Source organism: Phialemonium atrogriseum (genome assembly GCF_030411735.1).
Source record: "Phialemonium atrogriseum strain 8032-3 unplaced genomic scaffold QBC33scaffold_38, whole genome shotgun sequence".
Lineage (NCBI taxonomy): Eukaryota > Fungi > Ascomycota > Sordariomycetes > Cephalothecales > Cephalothecaceae > Phialemonium > Phialemonium atrogriseum.
Window position 1 is genome coordinate 189,725 of NW_026848175.1, and position 23,293 is coordinate 213,017.

The window sequence follows — 23,293 nt, forward strand, 5'->3', positions numbered from 1 at the left end:
CCGCGGCCCGGCCCCCCCCCGCCGCCCCCCCCCGCCCCCCCCCGCCCCCCCCCCCCCCCCGCAGCGGAGGGGGAAGCGGTGCGGGCAGGACATACTTTTGCTCGCGGATCCCAATGACCAGCCTGTACCACCCGTAGGTCATGATGAGGCCCGCGCCGACGAGGAGGGTGGCGGGTCGGAACCCTCGCGCGGGGAGGTTGCGCTGCGAGAGGACATGTTAGCGGGGGTGCCGATGACTCGATGGTTGTAGGAATTCCAAGGGAGGTCGCATATTCAACCATGCCCGCCCTCCCAGAAGCAGGCCAGCCATTTCTTCCCGTCTGTGTTGCCTCGGGAACACGACTCGGCTATCGGGCTTGCCCCAGTAGAGTCATTGCGCGCCTCCATTCCCAGGTTTACCGTCAAGCCCACCCTGTCGCCTCGAAGATGGCCGTCCCTTCCCACCTAGCCCGCCAATGCCTGCCATATCGTAAAATAAACCATAGCAGACGTAGCGAGGGCGACAAGGTTGTCTCTCCGCCGGCTTTCCCATCGCCTATCACGCAACCGCAGTCCCAGCCATGCCCATCCACCAGCGCCAAGCGACCGCACCGCACCTCAGCGGCAAGAAAGAACAGACAAAAGACACCCCCCGGAGAAACCCACCTTGTACTGGACGGCCTGGTAGCCGCCAACGGGCGGCATATCCTGCGGCATGATGGGCAGAGAATAAAACGATTCCCCGTCCGCTGTTTTCGCGTGTTTAGGTCGGGGTAGGGGGATCGGGTTGCGATGTTCGACGTCCGAGGTGGGGTTCGGAAGCGAGAAATATTCGCAGTCGAGTCGATTCGGCCGCCTCTGTGTCGTGTGTCCCAAGCTGTCGGCGAATTGGGGGTTTACTCGTTGTGCCGGGTTCGAGATGCGTTCAATTTCAGTGATGAGGTTTGAAGCTCGGTCCGCAACATTGTCGGGATATTATGTAATCATCACCCCACCATTGGCACAATCCGTCAATTTCATAGGTCACACGATACATCGGCAAAATCATTGGTTCAAGGAAGGGCAGCCATCACTGGGAGCATGCATCTAAGGTTATGTGGTACAGGTAGGTAGGTAATTGGGAAATAGGTACAGCTTCTCCTTTGGTAGGTAAGTAGGTAGACAAAGGAATAATAGACTACCGATTCCGTGGGCGCCAATCCTATCCAGGCGCTATGCAGCTGATATCTAGTCCATGGTTTTTTCATCACGCCAAACTCTGCTTGCTTTGCCCCCAGTCGCAAATCATCACAAAACACACACCGAAACGCCACGAAACAAGATTCACTCAGAACCAGTGTCCCATCATCATTCCATCGGGGATGAGGAGGTCCCTCCGGGTGACAGGGTGCTAACCTTTCTCTTCCTCCCCCTCGACCGCCCTCATTTGCCTCTCCTCGGCTTCAAACTCGGCGATGAGGTCGGCCTCCAACTCGTCCTCGTTTATGTCGAAGGCTTCTTCACCCTTGTCGGCGGCGCCATCGGTCTGGCCGATCGGGTTGGCGACCTTGAGGAGCGAGACGTCATCTTCATCGCCTGTGATCTGCGGCGTCGGGAGACTGCTGTCAACGTCCGCATGGTACTCGGCGCGCAGGCCGGATGGTCGACTCCTCGCCAAGCGCTGTTTCTTGGCTAGGTTGCCGGCGCTTCCACTAACGCTCTCGGGCTCGGACACTCCCTCGTCGCCGTCTTCGGCATGTTTCCGTTTGCGAGACCCGTCCTGTGATTCCTCGTCGTCTTCATTGCCTTCGGTCTCCTGAGAAGACGGTGGTTGGCTGTCGTCGTCTTCGTCGTCTTCGTCGGTCCCGCTGGCGAGGAACTCGTCCAGTTCCTCATCCGCCTCGCCCCAGTTGAAGGTCTTGAGGCCGTCAACTGGCGAGAGCTGCCCCTCGCCGAGTTCTGACGGCATGAGGCCTTCTTCTTCCACGTCAACGTCGTCGGGACTGTCCTCCTCGTCAAAATTAGCGTCATCGTCCGCGGGGCGGGCTTCGCCAGTCTCGCTCACGATCCGCAGCCCTCGAGTGTTGACACGGAGGGATCTCGAGCTGCCGGTCGCATTCTCGTCGCTCTCGTCTGCGTCGCTCAAATCCGTGTTCTCGTTTGACAACCCCGCCGTATTCAGACCTGCTGCCCCAGCCCTGTCCGCGGGATGGATGTCCACGAGGTAAGGCGTCTCGTCCACCCGTTCCCATCGCGTGAGACATTCGCCCAGCCAGTCTTGGTTCACGATCTTGATGCTGGGGATCCTGGCAGCTTGCCGTACCTTCTGGGTTCGTGGCCTGGAGCTGCTGATCACCAGGTGGGTGGTGTCTCGGCTGATCCTGTCGCGAAGTTCGGCGCCGAAGCTGGCTACTTGGAGGCCGATCTCCGATCGTTTTACTTCGACGCCCATCGGCACCAGACCCGACAGGACGATCCTAGTGCCTCGCAACACTTCGGCCTTGAGGGAGTCGAGAACTCGTCCCACGTCAGGAAGTGACGAGTGGGAGGTGCTCTTCTTCCGCTCGAACTCGTCGTAGTATAACTCGTGGAGCCTGGTCAAATGTCGCTCCAGGTATGACAATTCATAGTCGTTATCCAGGAGAAGATGGTGCCGTTGGTGGGGTTGGGAGGGTGGGGACTCGTGGCCGTTCTCCGTCTCGCTAGCCTTTTCGGCCTCTTCATCCTCCTTGTCCAGCATCTCTTGCATGTGGAGAAGCGGCCGGTCCTTAATCTGCTTCTCCAGCGTGCGCTCCTGCTCCTCGATTTGCTTCTTGGTCAGGATTGGGTCATCCCCTCCGCTCATGCTGGCAAGCTCCTCCAACGCCGATACCTTATCGCCCTTGGGGAGGTTGGAAGGACCGTTCTGTCTGGCCTGTGGGTTCGCGGCAATGCTGACGGGGTTGTCGACAGGCGGTGGCGGTAGCGGCGGCTGAGGCTGCGGGGGTGGAGCGGCCAGTAGATCCTCGCGTTTTGGTAAGAAGCTCGAGTTGATGTCGCCGATGCCCTTGAAGAAGTCATATGGGGTGACCTTGATGAGATTGGGCCTGTTACGCGGCCAAACGTCGGCACGGTCGTCGATGATGACTACCATGTTTGTGCTTACGGGGAACAGTCGCTGAAGGCTCTTGGCAGTCATGCTTCCGTTCTCGTCGCGGCTAATCACCCGGTTGCCGAACAGCTTCTGCTGCGGATCCACGATCTTCGCAATGTTCAGCGCATAGGCGCGGGTGCCCATGGTGTAGACGTGCAACTCGTACTTGTCAGCGACTTTGCTGAGAAACTCCTCGAGTCCAGGTCGCATCTTGATGTAGTACCAGCAGCCAGTAGCGAGACCGCGGGGGCCGTCGTCGTTGAGCTGGAAACTCTTGACCTCCTTGACGGATTCGTAGTTGGGATTGTTCGGGTCGCGCTGCCATTCTCCGATGGTGGGTTCTATGCAGGCATGGATGATGGTTTGATCGAGATCGACGACCAAGCTGAGTTTCCTCTGGTCGACGAGGCGCCGCTGCAGCTCCTGCTCGGCGCGCTGTGCTTGCAACTCGCTGACCGTCAAGCTAGTCTGGTCATGCGTCATGTTGATGGGAGCGCGCTCCGTGTCGCGGGCCTCGCTGGCCCAGTTGACCTCGGTCATGTCCTTTCCGCAGATGGCGCAGAGCCCCTGGAACTGCACCTCGTGGGAACAGGCCTCTTTGACAACCAGGCACGGCCCGTCGCTGCCGATTTCCTCGCCTTCCTTGACGTGCCATTGCAGAATCTCGCCGTCTGTGGGGCTGTCCCAAGTCGCGATGGTATTTTGGGTTTCCTCCCAGGTGTCGCCCCGGATATGGTCGCCTACCACTTTCTTCCACTTGAACGAATACTGCAGCATGGGCTCTTGTTTCTTCACGGTATCGCCGGGGGACTTGAGGAGCTTGACGATTGTGACGGGATATCGAAGCCGCTGGCCCAGGGGGATTGTCTTGGCCATTGTGATGGGTGTCGATAAATGCGTCGCGCGGGGCTCGAGCTATGGATGTTGGGTGTGGTCATGCACCGAGAGAGGTCTCTGCGAAATAAAATGGGGCTATTGTCAGCATAATCGAAGCAGTTGTAGGTTTGGTGACGCGAGGCGGGAGTGATTTCAATGAACAACGCGCAGCTCCAGGGGGAGAGGAGCCACGGGCAGGAACGAGTGAAGGCGAGCCAACGTGGAGTTTCTTGATTTGTTTTATTTTTATTTTCCTGGCCGGTGGCATCGAGGTGCCGGGAGAGCACAGTTCGTGTTTGCGTCCAAGCGGCCGCCGTTGGTCGAGGTGTGTGACAATGGGAAGGTAGGAGGGGAACTGACCAGGAAGCTTCCCCCGATGTGGAAGGAAGGAACTGTAACACGGAGGCGCGTCGGGCAACCAGTCTTCCCATCGCGCAAAACGCGCAGTCACGAGTGTCCGAGGCTGGGAAGGGAGTCTCCTTTCTTGTAGAACCGGCAGGTCGTGAGCGGCTGGGGGGAGGATCAGTTGTGAACGCGATCAAGAAAAGGCTTGCAAGGCAGCAGCTGCGCCAGGAGTGCTTGAAGAATAAATAAAATAAAATAAAATAAAACAATAAATACAATACCAATTCAAATGGCGCTTAGTGTCGCTGGCGGTGGGGGTGGGAAATGGAAATGGCCCAAGCTTCTTACCTGAGGCTCAAGGTGACAAATGACGAGGTGACACTGGGGATTTTAGCTCTGGGATTTAGCTCAATCTCCCAGGTTCTCGGTTTGCCAGAATTAACTGAACGGTTGCTCGGGGCCAAATAGATCGATACAAGGTCGTGACAGAAGTAGCACAGGCTACCGAATTGAGACCTTTGTCGGATGCTGTGGTGTGATGATGCAAACGATAATGCTTGGGAGGGGCGCGGAGGCTGCTGACACACCTGGCTCGGCAAACAGAGAGTGGGCCAGACTCGTGGTGGGAGGAGCTGGCCTTTTTGTACCTGGACGGGTGGGGAGATGATACGTACTTCCAACAGTACCTCTGACAAAATGGAAGGCAGTTGCCCGTCATCCTACCGTTTTCCGTTTGCGGGGTGAAAGAGTGGGGCACATCATACTGTTTGAGTGGTAGGCACGTACCTAACTTCTTCAATGCTGTGGCGCCACACAAAGAAGGACATTCATCGCCAGAGGAAATGCAAGTAATTTTGTCGTTGTCGTTGAATTTTATCTTGCTCTTGATTTCACTTTTCCTCTGCTTCCTTTAGAACAAAGCCCCACTTGTTACACGAAGCTGAACTATTCTTTGGCCTCGAGTTTTGAGGTACCTTTCAACCTCCGTTGTCTGTACCAGTACCATTGACTCGGATTATGGCAGGAAAGCCATGATTGGTCAATCAATCACATGCACGCATGGGCCGCTATTAGCGCCACATAGCTTTGGCAAAACCATGGCAAGCACGTTTTAAGAGTCAAAACTGGATCAAAAGCAGGATTGTGATTAACCTCAAAGAGTCTATTCCGCAAAATCAGTGGTTCCAACCTAGATAGCTTCCTAGGTAAGCAGCCCCGAGGCGTCTGAAACGGCTCCTCATTCCGCATCTTCCCCCATCCGCAGCCCTTCCTTGCTCCGCATCACGTCGACCAGCAACAACCCGCTCCTTCCGTTCCTCATGACCGTTTCCCCGGTTATTCCTTCCAGTAAGGCGGGCCAGGCCACCGTATATTGGTGCGCGTTCGTTCACAATTGTGTCGCCAACACTTGCTGTAATACCATAAAAGCTGGCCATTGGGCACTACGTACTGGTATTCCACGTTTACCAGTTCGATGCCGCTAGAGCAGGGCTTGATACTATTGATCTGCTCCGAGCATGTTTCGAACTTGGGTTCCTCAGCTAGATAGCATCCGCAACCCTTCCATCGGCGAGATATTCGACGGCACATGATCGTAAATGGCGATGCTTCAGGCGAGATATTCGAGACTTGGGTGTGGAAGTTTAAGTGTTCTTTGGGGGTATCTGCTGCCTTGTGTAGAGACGATTGAAGACAATCAACAGTGTCTAGCAGAGAGAGGGGTTACTTATGCTTTCTACAACTCAAGCACAGCAATTCCCGTGATAGGTTCCAGGGACCTATTCACTGCACCCCAAGAGCGACGATGGCGTTAGCAGAGAAGGTCTCATCGGATTAAGAGAATGTGTGTCGTGTCGTGTCTTGACTTTGCTACTGCGAGTTGACTACTTTAATCTAATAGACAACCTTGGTCTAGAACTGTAATTCAAAAAGTCCGAGTTATACACTTAGCTGGGAGTGGAAGACGTCTTACAGACGAGAATATGAGTCAGATCTCAAAGTTACTTGAAGGAAGTAGAAAAGGACATTATATTCTGTTCCACAAACTCAAGATAATTACAATTAATAGTCATATGTGACTTCAGTCACCTATAACGAACCCACCGCCAACGCAGCAAACAAAGTGATTGATTTCCTCAGCAAGGTAATGTCAGCAAGTCTCTGTCCTCTCTTCAGCTATCTGTTTGTTGTTCGTCGTAAATTTCCGTTGGAGCATTATCCCTCCCAGGAGGTACGTTACAGTTATGTTGACGAAACGGACAAATTGCGCTCCTTTCGCTCGTCACAAAGTAATAGATAGATTATCATAGCGCACAGAGTCCCCTGAATTTCTAGACATTACTCTATCGCAACACTACTCTATGGCGATTCTGTATGTAGGTAGCTATGTATAAAATCTGTAGTAATGTCCCTCTTCATGTTCCGTTTCACAAACCTCCAAGAGCAAAGCATTTGTGAACCCAGTGGGACGACCAGTCTTGATTCGCGGGACGAGAAGGAAAATGCCAAAGAGACGAGGTAGGATGAGGCTCAAACAAGGAAATGATATTATAAAAAATCCAAATTCCCAAGCTGTGCCAGCCATAACAAAAATCAACGCATCGCCATGCTATTCATCAGCAATCGTGTCGTGTCTTAACACCTAGCCAAACCCAACTGGTTCCCATAGTCTATTTCGCCGTTGTCCCGGTCTGTTGCAAGGAGAGAGAAAAAAGAAGAAAAGGAAAAAAAAGAAACCGACATATCGATACTGTCCCCTCACCTCCCTCCCCCCAAAGCCCGACTCCCCAGGGCCAGCCCCCTCGGCGACCCCAGCACCATCCCCTCAGCCACGGTACGGCGCAGCGCAGCGTCCGGATCCGGGTCCGGGTCCGGGTCCACGCCGACAAAGGTCCAGCTCTCCTCCTCCTCCTCGGCCTCGTCGTCGCCGTCGCCCCCGTCGGCGTCCGTGCTCGAGGCCGTGTTGTCCCGCCGCGACGCGTTCCTGCCCGCCTTGGTCTTGATCAGGCTCGTGGCGTACTCGAGATCGCGGTATATGCACTGGATGGCCGCGTCCACGCCCTTCTCCTGTTTTACGGGGTTGGGTTAGCTGGTGAAAAGACAGAGGAGATAGATGAAGGGGAAAAGAAAAGGGGGGTGGGGGATAGAAGAGAGAGAGAGAGAGAAAAGACCAACCTTCCGGATCTGCTCCCCCAGAACCCTCGCCTTGACAATCATGCGCTCGCTATGCGTCGCCTCCCATAGCGCCCGCGCAAACGACGTGGCCCCCCACTTCTTGAGGCAGACGCCGACGCCGAGGTCCTCGACGCGCGCACCGAAGAAGAACTGGTCGCCGAAGAAGGGCCGCACAATGGTGGGGATCCCCGCCCGCAGGCTCGCGCCCGTCGTCCCGGACCCGCCGTGGTGCGCCGCCGCGTCCATGCGCGCGAATAGCCAGTCGTGCGGCGCCGACTTGATCAGGAACACCTCGGGCGGCAGCGTCGGCTCGGGCTTCTTGTTCTTCTCGCGCTCCTTGTCCTGGTCCTTCTCGTCCTCCGTCTTGGCCTCCTGCTCCGCCTCCGTCTCCATGCGGTCGCTCCACCCCTTGCTCAGCACGCAGCGGACGTCGGCCCTGAGGACGGCGTCGATGACGTCCTGGGTCATCTTGGCCGGGTCCGGCACGATGATGCTGCCGAACCCGACGTACACGAGCTTCTTCTCGTCCCTGCGCGCCTTCTCGATAAAGTCCGTCAGCTCCTTCGGCGGCGTCCAGTTGCCCTTGCCGTCGCCGCCCTCGTCGAGGAACCAGTACCCCGTCACCCGGATCCAGTCGCTGTAGTCGAGCGGCGGCGGGACCACAAAGGGTGAGAAGTTGTAGAGGAACGGCACCTTGTTGGGCTGCATCTTCTCGAGGTTCGTGTTGGGGAGGCCGAGCACGTTGTTCCGCCAGCGGTTGACCTGGTGGGCTATGGCCTTCCAGAAGACGTTGTCGAACATGACGTAGGTCACGTAGTTGTACGCGCCGCCCATCTTCTGGCCCGGCATGATGAAGGCGTGCGGGTACGCCCGGGTCCGCGTCCACGGCATGGTGAAGGCCCGGAAATACGGGATGCCCAGGGCCTCGGCGATGTGGATGCCCGCCATCGCGCTCGGCGACTCGATGAGCAGGTCGCTGTCCTTACATGCCGTCCACGAGCTCGCCAGCAGCTCGTCGAGCCAGCCGCGAAACTTGGAGTTGGCCTCCTTCAGGAATGCCCAGGTAAAGGTGCCGTTCTGGATGCAGATGCGCATGAGCTCGTTGGGGTCGCCGTCGACGAGGCCGAACTCGATGCCGTGGCCCTCGATCCAGCCCTGGAATTCGGCGTGCGTCGCAATTTTTACCTTGTGCCCATCGGCCATGAGCCCCTTGCACAGGGCAATGTACGGCTGCACATCGCCTCTCGAGCCGATAGTAAGACAGGTGATGCGCAGGGGCTCGGGCGGCTTGAAGTTCAGGAAGGAGGCCTTGGGGTCGTCGAAAAGGATGGTTGGCGTGTCACTGAGGACCGACGTCTCTCGGGGCAGCTTGATCTCGTGGTCCGGGTACTCATCCAGACGCGCCTCTTGGAGGGCGTCGCGCTCGGCAACTGCAGCCTCGGCGCTCTCGATCTCGTCACGGCCCAGGAGTCCGGACTCCTTCAGATAGTTGGTCGCTTCAAGGTTTTGGATGAGGGTAACGGCGCAGTCATCGCGGAGCTCGCCCTTGCCGAACTCGAAGAAGATCTCTTCGTGGCCACGGATGATGACCACAAGACCCGAGTAGCCGAAGCGGAAACCTTTCTCCTTCTCGACATTCTCGATGTCCTTCAGCGGCAGGATGAGCTTCGTCCGCGTGCCGGGCAGCAGGCTGCGGAAGCAGAAGTGGTTGTCACCGATGTAGACCTTTCCGTACAGCGGCAAAACCCGCATCAAGTAGCCGAAATAGGCGGCCTGGAGGTTCTCACCGTCCGGCAAGGCAAAGTGAGCACGGAAGCGGTTACCCGATGCGGCCCGGTCTTCGGGATCGTCGTCGTTGTCCTCTTCGTCGGTCCTGAAGCCGGTGGGCTCGTCGTAATGCTTCTTCCCGCCCTTCCACATGCCCGAGACCTTCTCGACGTAGCCCATGGACTCGGTTGCCAGGAGGTTGCTCATCCGACGCGACTGACGGTTCAGGTAGTCGGCGAAGGCCCCGGCCCGCTGCAGGGGATAGGTGCCCATCTTGGTAATGCTCTGAAGTGTCGGTGTCGCGGGTGCTCCTTCTCCGAAGGCGGGATTGGCGACGTTGCCGGTAGTGGCGGCATGCCGAGTGGAGAGTGGGGCCAGCTTAGGAGCCCTGCCCGCGCGTCTCCCCAGTTGGGCATCGGGGTCGCTTGCTCGCGATGGCGACCTCGACCGCCGGATGGTTGGGCTGTGAAAGACGTCGCTCCCTCTGAGGATCTGACTCGCGGATGGACCGTGATCGTCGCTGCTCGATGTTACCAATGCGGACAGGCTGGCCTGGCTTGGGTCCTCCAAGCTCTGGACGTACGAGTCACTGCTGCCTCGCATTTCCGGTCGTGTGCGCCTGTCGTCGAGTCTGTTCTTACTGTGAGGGCGGCGGCCATCGCTGAAGCTGCGGCGGGGGGACTCGCTTAATACGCCCGTGATCTGGCTGACGTCGAGGCTTCGGCGGCTGCTGAACGGCTTGAAGGCATCGAAGCTGCTTCGGGTAAAGTCACCGCTCGCGCGAGGGCTTGAGGAGCTGGACATGGGCACCAAGGTAGCCCTGACGTTATCGGCCAGTTTGCTGGGAAGAGCCTTGGACAGGCGAGTACCACTCATGGAAGACCTGTTCGAAGACGGGGAAAGGGGGCTTCCTGGTGCTTCGGACCGGCGCGGCACGCCAAGGGCCTTGTTGTCTTCGCGCGCCTCGGACGAGTCCTCGATGAGGATCTTGAGCACGCCGAGAGCTTCCTTCCCGAAGCTGAAGAAGGAAAAGAAGTACTGCGGGAGGGCATGTATTAGCTTGCGACAAGCATATGTTTTGTGGTCTCTACCCAGAGCAGAGCAAAACTCACCTCGTCGATAGCATAGGTCTCGTCGTTGTCAATCACCCGGATCTTGCAGGTATCTGCAAACTCGAGCATCTGTGTCTCTTCGATGTCAATCACGTTCTCAATAGGTAGCGAGATCTTCACGCTGTCGCCATCGTTGTGCGACCTGAATATGACCCGCTGGAGGCTCTTGACCCATTCCTTCGCACTCGGCATGCTGTCGGCTCTGAAATGGTAGGTTCGGTGATGGGTGACGAGGGAGAAGTTTAGGCCTTCCTTCTCTTTGTCTATGATGCTCGCCGAGATGCCGTACCTGAGGTCTATTTGACCGCTGGGGAAATAGAGATTCTGGGAGTCGCGATAGTACGACAGGACGTCCCCCTTCAGGCGGAACCAGTACCGGTTGTACTTGGGGTTCCTCTTCCCGCTCTTTGACAGGTAGCCCGACTTGGCGACCTCGTGTGCCTTCTTGGGGAGGTAGGCATAGAATGCGATGTGTCTCGCCGTGATGTACATGTACCCTTGGAGGAGAACGTGTTGGAGCAGCCAGCATGGGTACTCTATATGGTGTTATGGTCAGCATGGGTCACAGCACACGAGCCCCGCGAATGTGCAGCTCTCGCTCGGGTAGGTAGGGTAGTTGCCCACCCTCTATGACTTCCTCTGGATGGTCAAACTCAAATATTTCCTTCAACTTCTTGGCCAGCTCCGTGGGCCCAGCGTCGCCCGACTCGGCATCGCGTCTATGGTCGCTGGATGACCTCTCCAGATCGAAACTCGGCCGCGCAGCCATCTCGGCCCTTGCCTCGAGCATCCTGCTCATGACCGGGGCTAGGCGGCCCTCGGCACGCGTGACCTCTATCGCCGGCGACGGGGGAACAGGAGAGCTGGCCGACGAGTCGTCCTCAGGTATCTGTTCTTTGATGGCCTTTCCTTTCGATTTGGATCGCGATTTGATGGACAGCTTTGACAGGACGGGTACGGAGCGGAGGAGTCTGCTCTCGGATAACTTGCGTCGGTGGTGAGTCGGCTTGTTCGGTAGTGTGCCTGGCTTTTTGAGTACGGTGGTCTGAGCGATAGTTTGGCTGATCCCATCACGACCATCTCTGCGCCGTGAACCTTCGCCGTGCCGAAGCTCTGTCATGGACATGGGGCTCTCGTCATCCTCATCACCCTCCTCATCACTGCTGTGGCCTTCAAATCTGTTGGTAAAGTCGGCTCTGCTCCCCGCCGCCGCGATCAGACCAAATATGCTCTGGTTCATGTTCATAAACATGCCTCCCCCCATTCCCTGCGGCTGCAGCACCTCCTCTTCGACATCTGTGTCGCCACCATTATCCTTCAGCCGCTCCGGCAGATCCATGGTAGGGGTGTGATGTCCTTCGCGACGTCTTTTCTGAAGTTTGTTCGAGACACGGCGGCCGCTCAGTATGTCGTGATGGCTAGCAGCGGCGGAAGAGCGTTTGGGCTGCAGGGCGGGAGGTAGTCGTTGGGAAGCTTGATGGGAAGCTTGATGGGAAGCTTGTTGAGGCGCCGCGCGTGGCGACAGGGGAGACTGAAGAGGAGGATGGTGTGCCTGCGCCCGCGCCTCTGCCTGTGTCTGTGCGGGTGTGGGTGCGGGTGCAGGTGCGGGTGCGGAGGCAGAGATGTGTGCCGGCGTCGAGGGAGAGGAAGCCATGGTGGGGAACGTTGTGCGTTGTCACCTCGATAGGCAGTCGCGCGAGTCACCGGGACAGATCCAGACCCCGGATTTGATGGATGCAGCCAGGGGGGATGGCTTTAGTTTGCTTTCAGGGGCTGCACAGCTGCGAGCCTGCAGGATGATGATGGCAAGATTTACCAACGGCGAAGCAGATGGGACGGTGATGCACTGATGCCAGCCTCCGGGCCGTTTTGGTTGGCCTTTGCTCCGTTTGAAGCCGGGCCACAGCAGGCAGTGGCGTCGGCAGAGGTGTCGACAGCGTCGGGGAAAAGGGTGGTATTCAGCGGTGCCACATCAGACAGGATCAAAATAACCCTCTCGATACAGGTACGTGGACAGCAGAGGACGGCATGACTGCACTTTCGGCCATGAAAAGAAGAAGTGCATGAACGGGGATTGGCAGGGATGCGGATCCGGCACCAGACCCTGGCACGCCTCCTGGGCCACTCCACTGGCCTGGACCCGGGTTCTTATCGATAAGGCCAAGCTCCATCCAAGGCACTACCAAGCCGAGCATGCGTTATCTGACTCGTCACTTCGGTTCACCCTTGGATCACATGCCTGGTACGTGCTCTTTTACCCACACATGATTTGCCCATCCAGGTGCCTCGCCGGAGTCGCGGAAAACACCAGTGCCCGTTATCCGCCGAGTTATTCATTGACAGGACGCGAGTTAGTGGAACAAGCTGATGATGCTCTAGACTCGTGTGTAACATAACTATCTATCAGTACATACATATCGCGTAATACACAGCACAGTGTTCTCCTCAGCCGCTCACATCCAAAGGGAGAGCTTCCCACTGCCATTCCCGCCAGCAACCCAGTCCATGGTCGGGTGGAAATGCGCCACCGCCGGCACAGCCGTGATGCCGTCGCCGCCAAGCTGAGCCAGCTGCTCGCCGTCGGCGGCGAACACGTCGACGAAGCGGTTCATATTACCGATGACGAACCTCTGCAGCCCGTCCCGGGGCCTGGCCTGCCACTGCGGCTTGAGAATCGTCACCCACCGGCCCGTCTGGTTGTTGTGTCGCACCGAGTGCGCCGGCCCCATGTCCTCGGCCGCGAGGCTGTGGCCCGCCGCCCACGAGCCCGCGTCTGCAAAGTTGTAGATCTTGATCGTGTCGTCGTAGCTCGAGGTGGCGACGTGTCCCCCCCGGCTCCAGCTCGCGTGCGAGACGGAGAGACGGGATTCGTGCTCGCCGACGAGGGCGGGCCGCCGCTCGTCGCCCCGGCCGCTCACCTTGCGCAGGTCCCAGATCTTGAGGGTCCTGTCCAGGGACGCCGTTGCGACCAGGTGCGGGTGCAATGGGTGAATCGAGAAACCACCGATCTTGTGGCTGGTCAAGGCCCAGATTTCCGCGTCGCCGGCCTTGGTCCGCAGGTCGTGTCGCCCTAGAGAGCCCTGTAGGGTGGAAAATAGGATGATGTTGGGTTCGGACGTCGACATGTCGAGAGCACTGATTGGCGCGTCTTCGTCGGCATCTACCGGCGCATAGACCTGGGTCGACAACCCCTTCTCAAGATCAAGCTTGCGAATGGAGGAATCGTATGATGCAGAATACACGGCATTTGCGTCGACGGGAGAGAAGTGAAGCGAAGAAATAGTGCGAGAGTGAGTCGTGAAAGCGGATATGACGGGGTCGGAATGGCTTTCCTCCTCGTCCTCGTCGTCTTCGATCTTCAGTGGTTCTTGCGATGCGTCGAAAACCCCCATCGCGCCCTCCTTGTCGCCAGCAAAGATGATGGGTTTCTCTTCTGTAGGGTGGAATCCCATCGAGTATATCCGCTGCGGGGCGAGCTTGATGTCTGTCACGGTATTAGCAGAAGCCTTGGATGACGGACGAATTGGGGGCGTGGCTTGCCATTTACTGCCCACTTCTCGTAGAGCTTCAAGCCGCTCATGCGAAGTCTCAGCTCCTTCAGGTCCTTATTCGTCGTCTCCTTCACGTCGTCGTCAGTAAAGGTCCGCACTCCAGGCTGGGCTCCACGCGCGGGCATCCCAAGGCCCAGACCCTTAAGCCCGGCCATGCCATCGACGCCGTTTTCCCACTTGCGGCCCTCGACCTTGATGTCCCCGAGATTGAGGTCCCCGCTCACGCGCAGCCTCTTGAGCCTGGCCTTCTCCTCCTCGGCCTCGGCCGCGACATCGGCCTTGCGCTTGAGGACTTCGGAATCGGCATCGAGGCCAGCGAGGCGGCTGCTCTGGCGTGTCGGTCGGGCAGACTCGCGCTTGACGGGCTCCCGTGCGCGTTTGCTGCGGGAGGTCGTCGATGGTCGCTTTACCGGCGTCGGCTTCGGGGCGGGGATGATTTTCGCTGCGGTGGTGCTAAGGTCACGCAGGAGAGCATTATTAGCAGCAATGTTCTCGAGTCGCCTTCGCTCGAAGGCACTGATGGTGCCCTCTTGCTTTTTCGGTGCCATTTTTGGCTGGCGACGCGCAGGTTGAGGAGCAAAATTGGTGGAGATCTGACGAGCACGCGTGGAGAAAATACTGATACGCGTCTGGCCACGCCCAGCAGGGTTCAGCTTAATGGGTTCCAGTTATTAATGAGGGGAACCCTGGAAGGGGGCGGAAGGGCGCGGAGGGGAAGTGGGCTCAGTGGAGTTCGGGGTATCCGTAACCCGAATGCGAACACCATTGTCCCGACGTCTTTTGTCATGCATTGCTGCTTTCATTGAGCAGGAGGTGGCTACGTGAGCAATTGAGTTTCAAGAGAAAAGAAGAAAAGGAAAGACGAATATGACAAGGGGCAAACCCCTGGGAAGCAACAGCATCAAGGCTAAACTCGAGTTTCCACTGTCGAGATGTTGCTATTAGACGGGCAGTTAGGCTCTCGTAATTGGCACCGAAGGTAGAGAAGATTAAACCTCCATGAAGAAACCCTAAACCGAGTTTAAACTGTAAAGCCGAACCTTCAGGTCATACATTTCAGGGCGATTGGAACCGGTGACTTACTCCCAGTCGTATAAATTGGTATTCCTCTCCCATTGTTCGATCCTTCCCTTCCTCTACATTAGCAAGTCTGTGATGACACCTTTGGTGACGTCCTTGGGGAAAGCTGAGGTCGACTGGTACGCTGCAGGGGACAAGATTGCCCCCTGCCCCTCTTACCACCCTTGGAAACGTTGTTTGGATCGTCGCTACCTCCGCCACTGCTTGCACTTTTCTCTCCCCAGTCCATCCAGTGGAAGGACTGTGGGATAGCGGTACTTGACACAAAATTGCAACGGCTGCCTGTGTGTCAAAAGGGCATCGAAAGCAGTGGAGAGGGCAGTATATTCTGTATTGAATTGATCCATCACCTAACCCAATACGCTTCCCCTGGCTATTCCTCAAAACATATGTCTGTACTGTACCTCCATTCCACAGTCCCACATGATCGTATAAATGTACAACACCAAGCGATGAACTGTGAAATATTTGTATCTGTCAAACTCTGTCATCATTGTTTGTGAGTGGGTTGTCTAGTAATACTTACCCAATGTTGCACAGATAACACGCCGACAAGTGTTTGACGGTTGTGGCCTGTATTTCCATAATTACTTTCTTGTCGCTCCATGTCGCCACTCTCAGGGCCGGATATTGTCAGCATACGCTTCCCATTGCGAAACCCAGAGCGGTGTGCATCCAATTGATGCCACACTCTCAACTCCCTCCTCGAAGAGACGAGTAGTATGGTCTAACCACCCCATTGCTGAGAATACGAACAGTCGTTGGTCGGCATACGAAGATAGCTGCACGGCGAAAACAGCTTGACCTCGAGTTTGAACTAGTGAATCTAGCAGGACAACGAGGCGGAAGCTGGTGCTGGTATTCGGAAGGGTTCGTTCAGTAATACCACTATTGTACGGGGGTTTCCTCTTTTTATTTTCTCCTCTTTTTTCTTCCTCCCCGTCCCCCCCTTTTTGTAACAAATACAGCTACATTGAAATCCTCCTCTCGATCATTAAATAAGTTCAGTTCAGCTACTTACATCCATAATCCCGTGTTAAGATCCCTTCCCACCCCCCGTTTCCAAACCACCGTCCCCCAAATGTTCAAAGATCAACCTTCACAGCAATCATGTTCCGCGAAAGGAACCCCGTCACAAAAAGCCAAGCCTTGCGCTTCCCGCCCTCCTTCTCGGGGTCAATGGCAATCAGCACCGCCGCGCTCGCGCTCCTCATCCTCTCCCCGTCGTCCTCAAACAGCAGCCTCGTCTCCCAGCCGTCCACTTTCCCGGCCCCATCCCCCTCCGTCGTCGCAACCGGCGGCCTAGCGTACCACACCATGATAGGCTCCATCGCCGCCGGGTCACGGCACGTCTTCTGCAAGTCCACCGCCCTCGACAAGCCCGGCAGGACGAAGCCGCTCGCATCACCACCACCGCCATACCCAGCAAATGGATCGGAAAAGTAGCTCGGATTATCAATGATGGAGTCCACGCTAACAGCTCCCGCACCCAGGCTGATAGGTGCCTCGCCGGAGCCAGGCGGAGGCACGGTGCCGACGTGCAAGACGCCGCTGCAGCAGCTACCGACGAGGATCTCGTCGGGGGTGCGGCCGTGGCCGAGGCCGTTGTTGTTGTGCAGGCCCGAGACGGCCACGGATGCCTCGGCCGGGGAGTCGGAGTCGGCGAGGAGGCGCACGTGGATGACGGTCGACCAGGTCGCGCCCGAGTAGACGTCCTCGAGCAGGCGCAGGTGGCCCTCGCGGTAGTGGTGGTCGTTGGTGACGTAGAAGGAGGTGGGGCTGACGGCGACGATGTCGTTGGGGGTCGCGATCAGCGGGTGCTGGACGGTGCGGATGTGGCGCGCCGAGGAGGAGCCTAGGGTGTGGTGGAAGATCTCGATGCGCGAGGCGGCCTTGTTGGCGATCTTGGATGCCTTGTCGTTGTCGTCGTCGCCTTTCTTTACATCGAGATACTCCTGGCCCGGCACGTGGTTCACGGCGAAGATGTAGACGGCACTACCGTCTTTCGACTCCGGGTCCGTGATCACGTCGATGCCGTGGGTGATGAACGGGCCATCGAAGTTCTCGAAGCTGAGCCTCCGAGACTTCTTGGTCTGTTGGTTGCAGTTAGCATCTAGGAAACAAACATGCTATTTGACGCGGGATCCCAGTGAGTTGACCTACGTCTGGGTCGACGACATGGATGGAACCCCTCGCCGTTGCGCCCAAGGCGGGGTCGGTGAAGGTCGCAAGGGGCGGGAACCAGGCGAACCGAGTGTCCTCAGAGTCCTCACAGGCCGTGAAAAGGCTGTGGCTGGGAGCATAGTAGTGGACGTCCTCGCAGTGGACCGTGTCATCGATGAAGACGATGTCGTCCGGACTCGCGATCAGCGTGTTCTCCGGCGTCCGGAAAGCGCCAAGCACAGTCGCGCCGCGACGTATCGAGGGCCCGTATAGATACGCGAGGAGGATGGGCACGAGGACCGTTAGCACGGCCCTGGGCGATGACAGGATCGAGCTCATCTTCGTATGACGCTAATCAATCACCAGTGCAGTTTGTTTACCATTGAGGACCGCACCGGCGCCAAAAATAAATGGTATTCTGCGTCGATTTATTATTGACGGTTGAGATGCCGGGTCAATTGGATCTGTGTCAAATGTGGCGCTTCCCCTCATTGAGGGGATTGCCTCGGCATTGAATGAGGATGGCCTGACATCACAACAACGATGATGGACTTGGCGCCACTCTTAACGTCGATCATACACTTGGCAGGAGAGCTACTGCGGCACATGGACACGGAATTGAATACATAAATATGCATTCACACAAGCTCCCAAAATACATAATTCGTAATTTCATGTGACTACCAGTTCTAGCGCTCCACCGCGGTGGTGACAACAGTCCCATCGCAGTACTCAGTCCAGCCATCCAGGTCCTCGGTCTTGAGGACGGTGCTGAAGTTGGGGATCCCCACATCGGAGCCCTCGCAGTTCAGCTTCCGGTCTTTCTCGGACACGGACTTGCCGGCGCCGGCCGGGTACTCGATGTGGAAGACAGGCTTCAACGAGGCGAGGAATTTGGTGTAGACCTTGCACTCCTTTTGGTCGACGCACTGCTCGTTAACCGCGAAGTGGACGACGTCCTGGACGTCGTCGATGATGGCGCCGGCGTTCTTCAGCCCGATGGCCATGTTATACTGGTACGCCTCCGCGGCGAGATACTCGACGAAGCTGATCGAGTCGGCCTCCTTCAGGCCCAGGCCGTTGTCGTTGTCCTGTCGCAATGGTCAGCGGGCAGACTTGACAGCGGCTGGGAGGAGAGACTTACATAGGCGTCCACGTTGTCGGGGTCGATGGCGTCACAGCCCATCCGGGCAGCCAGGGCGATCCGGTCATCCATGATGCTCCGGACATTCTTGCTGTTCAAGTTGAGCCACTTCTCGCCCGGCCAGTCGGGGAGCTCCTTGCCCATGTCGGCAGCCTCGAACCGGCTGGCATCAGGCCGCTCGGGCTCAAAGGTGCCGGCGCTGAAGTAGCAAATGACCTTCTTGCCGAGGCCGTGCAGGGTGTTGATGGCGGAGTCGTCGATGCCGTCGTTGGTGTTGTCGAAGAGGTCGATGTCGAAGATCTGGATGGTGGACGGCACAACGGTCTCAGACAGGTTGAGGGTGTTTGAGAGCACAATCTGCCACGGGGCGCCCAACACTGGCTTCCAGGTCTCGACAGGGATGGAGGCCCAGAAGTCCGTATCGTACCTCGAGATCATCCCGTGGCAGACGCCGGCAAAGGTGGCCAGGCCGATTGTGAGGGACGGCGGGATTGTCTTCATTTTCCACTTGGAATGGGTGCAAGGCGGGTAAATGGGGTGGATGATATGATAGGAAGTTGGTGGTTGGTACTTGTACAATACAAAAGGGGGTGAGTTGTGAGTTGGGAATCATGAAGTCTTTTAACGACCTGTACGGGGAGTAATGACTGCCAGAAATTAAGGCATTGTCCGGCCTCCAAATTCCAATAATATCACCGCCATGGTGCTTCCGACGGCTGCCTGGAAGGATCTAAGACTCGGTCTTGGCGGGAGAGTGCGGAAGGATCGCCTTTACGGCACGGCCCATGACCAGATGCCAGGAGCCGTAGGAGATCTCTCCACAGGGTCGCGGGATGGGACCGGGCGCCAGTAAAAATGTCACCAGAAATCCAGGTCTGCCCAATCAATGGACACGTGTGCAAGAAACTTCGCTTTTCCATTTATTCGGCTGCCTGATACCTGCCGCGCGGCCGCATTGAGGCTCATTCGCTAAATGCCGCCCCCCCTGGTTGGCGTGGTGACTGCCGGAATCACCACCCAGGGGGGAGGAGATCGACAAAACTATCAACCTCTCCGAGCGCAGGGGTGTCACACAAGCTCCTCGATTAGCACACCACACTAGTACATGTAGTAGTTAGCTGTCTAGCTCCGAATGCCCTCAGGATTTCCACTGAGCTTGTGCCCCAGGAAAAAAAGAAAACAAACGTCATCATCTGGCGACGCGCCTCCTGGAGGAGTTGCTCAGCTTCTATTGCATCCATACGTAGCTCCATTAGACTGTCCCATGGCGGAAAAGTGGCCACCCATCCAAACACCTGTCGCGGCGAAGAGCTTGGTCAGGTAGCGAGTTGCATCACGATGAGCGAGATATTCCTTGTTAGGAGGTGTTTCCAAACCATTGGTGGCTGGGAGACCCTACATACGCATGTACACGACATTGGTGGGCGCGCCCGAGGAACAAGTAATTAATGGCCAGCCATACGACTCAATGGTACCCATCACACGCCACCTTCCTCGCCCAACAAGTGCCTGCGCCGAGACTCGAGTGGGAAGTTCCCATGTCTCCGAACCCCCTGGCAAATTCGGTTTGCCAGGGATGCACAGATGTTTGCTGCTGCGCAAGCGGGTGCTCCCGATGCTCTGGCTTCGGACAGACATTCTCCCCGAAACAGCCGAGCAGCAGGTGGTGGAGTAGTCACGATCCGACGAGTACGATCGCCGACCGACTCTCTCATGAGTTTCTGCATATGGCCCTCACCCCGCTATCCCACAGCTACGCCGTCTCGCATCCGGCAGTTCCGAATCCGCGACTGGACGGCAGGCCCAAACTCGGCCGCAGTCAAGATCTCGCCGACGAACGGGCCCTTGTCGCCGTCGGCATATGGCTGCAGGCTCTCCTGTGCGCTGACGAGGATGCGGCGGGAGTGCTCGTCGTAGGACAGGCCCGCGTGGTGCATCTCGTCCCAAAGGCCGAGGACGGCGGGGACGTTGTTGTAGCGGTACCAGAGGATGCTCATGAGGGAGTTGTAGAACGACGTGGGTACCCCGAGGACGTAGCTGGCGAGGCCGAGCTGCTTGATGCGTGGGAGCATCGAGAGCGCGAGGGGCGAGGACTTGGCGAAGCCCTGGTCGAAGAGTCGGAGGGCGTGGTGCAGAAGAGACGGGTATAGAGGCCCGTGTACATCCATGCTGAGCTCGCAGCTGTCTTCGGAACCAACGTTCTTCTTGCGGCGATGTTTCTTGGACTTCCCTTTCGACGGTTGCTGGCCCTCGCCGATTCCGAGCTTGTCCACCATGGAGAAAACTTCCGCTTCCAGTATGTCCCATAGCTCAAAGTCTGTCTTCGCCTCGCTCATCTTCTGTTCTACGCGACTCTGTTCTTGGCGCCGCAGCTCGTTGTCGTGACTGAACTGTGACTCCAGGGTGATGCCATCGCCTTCTCTTCGCTCGGTCACCTTTTCGCCTCCCCCTTCCAAACCAGCTCCTACACCTCCATGTCCATGCTGTCCGAGTGGTTCATTGAACCCCAGAGCTAATTTTGCTGCTCTTCGAAGGCTGGGTGGGAATCGGAGCAGGGCTTCAGCGCGGTCGGTCGCCGTGAAGTTCTGGTCCAGCGAGCCCGCATGGTCCCTCGCCGCTTCCTGGATTATGATATTTGCGGGATGAGCGCCTCTATGGCGACGCCTCGTACTTGAGTCGAAGGCCGGGTCGGATTGTCTGCCGTTTCCCCGGGATGCGATCTCTTGGAAGATGCGATCGAAGGCGTCGCGCTCGGTTGGCGTGATCGTCGACCGCCCATCCTCGGGCTCTGGAGGCTCCCCCGACTCTTCCTCCGTGAGTTCTACATCGGCGGGCAGCTCGAACGGGATGGCATCGGGTCCCGTCCGGTTCTGTCGAGCTGGCTTACGGGATCGCGGCGGAGCAGTATGGGACAGGCTTCGGAGGGTGAGAGGCCGGAAAATGGCTCGTGGAAGGCGCTGGAGAGTCCTGGTCTGATACAGTAAAGGGAGTAGCGTCGTGGACATGACGCCTGAATTTTCCCTCCTGTGTAAGGTAGGAGGCGTTGCTTCTCCAAGTGTTCAAGATCGAGGAATGGAAAATTCCCAGAGACACGCACAGACCGCCACAGACTGACACACAGACCAAGTAGTTTCCTATGATGCGAAGTCTCGTGACAGCGCGAAGTGGGTTCTCCTCCTAAACCTTGTATCTAGCTTTTCGACTACGTTCGACTGGTATTGCCCTCCAGCTGTCATCAACGAAGATAAAAGCCACCCCAACAACCATCCCCCACATCGAAGAGACATATGCTAACGGTGACGATGTTGACAGGCTACCGGAGCTCCGTATTCAAGGGGGATATGCAATGCACGATGGACAATACAAGCAGATCGGTCTCAGCTTGCGACTGCCTGTCGTCTGGTCTGGCTGCCCCTTCCTTCACCCCATTCTCTGCCTTCTGGTCACACTTCTTATCCCCTTAAAGAGCTGCTGTCGAAGTCGACGGCCTTCTTGCTCTTGGATTCGACTTGAAGCCCACTGGGCCTGGCGACAGCCATGTTCTCTGATGCTGGTCGCATCACGCCTCCTGGAGAATGTCCGCTTGAAGGTCAAGGACCTGTCTCCAATCGCAAAAACGGTGGCCAACTCTCTGGACCCTTTCAATCTTTTGTTCACCCTCTCAAAGTCTTCATCTGCCCGTTCCCAAACCTGCGGCTGCCACAAGAGCACCGTCGTGGCCCCCTTCTGCTTCAGCACATTGGTGTCGGTCCTTCATTCCTCGACTGACAACCTCGGCACCCTCCACCCAGGCTGGCGAGGCCATCTTGCCTCGCACAGACAGGGATGGGGTCATCTATGCACCAGCCAGAACTTCAGTTGTCATGGTTGCGACTACGCATAGTTTCATTGCTCGCTGCACCGACCGACCTCGCCCGAACTCGATCGGCGAGCTTGGCCATGACATGGCCCTGCCCGTCAAACCTGTGTCTGTCGACGTCCCCATTCCGGCGAGAATCCCGCCTCCCACGGCGCTCGTTCCGAAGACGAGTGCGGGGTGGCAAAATTAACTTTCTGGGCGTCAAACCTTGCTTGTCCGCTGTCCAGAAGGCACCCTATATGTCCAAGTAGGATAGAGGGTCAGTAACAAGCCCGCCTAGCTCAGCGGCAGAGCGCCCCAGAGTATTATTCTTATCCCTAGAACTCAAACTCAGGGAGGTGCGTGGTTCGACTCCACGGGGGGGCATTTCTTTTTTTCTTCTTTTTTTGCCGTCTTCTTTTTTATTCCCTCTCCTTTTCCTCTCCCGTCTACAGGGCAAGGCCTTGCATTTTTCCTCAAGAATGTTGAAGGGTCTTAGGTACTAGAGTCCTCTATACTGCAGGTGCTTCTCCTGGGTGGCACGTGGTACGGTTTTAGGGAGGGGCACCCGCCCCCTCCCCCCTATGTATGTTCGAGTACCCTGGGGGTTAGTACTCAAGCCTGCCTAGCTCAACGGTAGAGCGCCCTGTGGTATCATTCTTATCTCCTAGAACTCCCAGGGAGGTACGTGGTTCGACTCCACGGGGGGGCTTTTTTTTTCCACCCCCTTTTTTTTTCATCACTTACTTTTGCTTTCCTGTCCACCGGCAAGACCTCGCCCATATTTCAAGACTTAGTGAGGGTTTTCTTGGGCATCGCCTTTCTTTTGCAAAACCTTCGGTGGCAAAGGCATACTGCGTGCCTTTCCAGAGAGGCAATTTTCCCGACTGCTTCCAGTTTAACCTTTTCTTAGGCCCTGTCAACGCCTTATAGATCTCAGTGCGTTGGAGGGTAGTAACAGCCCCCCTAGCTCAACGGTAGAGCGCCCTGTGGTATTATTCTTATCTCCTAGAACCCCCAGGGAGGTACGTGGTTCGACTCCACGGGGGGGCTTTTTTTCCCTCCCCGTTCTCCATTTTTGTACCCCTTTCTTTTACTCTGCGCTCTTTTAGGCAAAGGTTTTTTTTTTTTTTACTTGTTCGAGTTTGCTGA

The 23,293-nt window shown here is 57.0% G+C and overlaps 5 protein-coding genes across 5 annotated transcripts in view; all 5 read right to left on the bottom strand.

The window, feature by feature from the left end:
- QBC33DRAFT_551401 (GRIM-19) overlaps positions 1–906 on the bottom strand; it is a 1,851-nt gene extending 945 nt beyond the window's left edge. The window contains exons 1-2 of the mRNA XM_060429180.1: positions 646–906; positions 96–202 (exon numbers count right to left, since the gene is read on the bottom strand). Of these exons, the coding sequence (XP_060278965.1) occupies positions 96–202; positions 646–696 (158 nt within the window). The 5' untranslated portion in view covers positions 697–906. The remainder of the gene's footprint in view (positions 1–95; positions 203–645) is intronic.
- A 463-nt stretch (positions 907–1,369) lies between these two features.
- Positions 1,370–14,464, bottom strand: QBC33DRAFT_581556 (uncharacterized protein; the record flags this gene model as incomplete). Its single annotated transcript, XM_060431273.1, has 12 exons — positions 1,370–2,383; positions 2,453–4,006; positions 4,898–4,949; positions 5,502–5,582; positions 7,074–7,378; positions 7,487–9,889; positions 9,947–10,291; positions 10,366–10,901; positions 10,990–11,737; positions 12,780–12,809; positions 12,864–13,849; positions 13,882–14,464. 12 exons carry the CDS (start codon positions 14,462–14,464, stop codon positions 1,370–1,372), a joined length of 8,637 nt encoding a protein of 2,878 aa, XP_060278966.1.
- Positions 14,465–15,781: 1,317 nt separating this feature from the next.
- QBC33DRAFT_574015 (serum paraoxonase/arylesterase 1) lies at positions 15,782–17,766 on the bottom strand. The gene is made up of 2 exons (XM_060430731.1): positions 17,160–17,766; positions 15,782–17,089 (listed from the first exon to the last, which is right to left on the bottom strand). The coding sequence occupies exons 1-2, from the start codon at positions 17,496–17,498 to the stop codon at positions 16,082–16,084; spliced, it is 1,347 nt and encodes a 448-aa protein (XP_060278967.1). The 5' UTR covers positions 17,499–17,766; the 3' UTR covers positions 15,782–16,081.
- On the bottom strand, positions 17,723–18,899 carry QBC33DRAFT_256951 (glycoside hydrolase family 114 protein). The gene is made up of 2 exons (XM_060423070.1): positions 18,304–18,899; positions 17,723–18,250 (listed from the first exon to the last, which is right to left on the bottom strand). Exons 1-2 carry the CDS (start codon positions 18,802–18,804, stop codon positions 17,849–17,851), a joined length of 903 nt encoding a protein of 300 aa, XP_060278968.1. The 5' UTR covers positions 18,805–18,899; the 3' UTR covers positions 17,723–17,848.
- Positions 18,900–20,045: 1,146 nt separating this feature from the next.
- On the bottom strand, positions 20,046–22,108 carry QBC33DRAFT_519330 (uncharacterized protein; the record flags this gene model as incomplete). Its single annotated transcript, XM_060426286.1, has 3 exons — positions 20,046–21,327; positions 21,824–21,993; positions 22,073–22,108. 3 exons carry the CDS (start codon positions 22,106–22,108, stop codon positions 20,046–20,048), a joined length of 1,488 nt encoding a protein of 495 aa, XP_060278969.1.
- Positions 22,109–23,293: the final 1,185 nt, after the last annotated feature.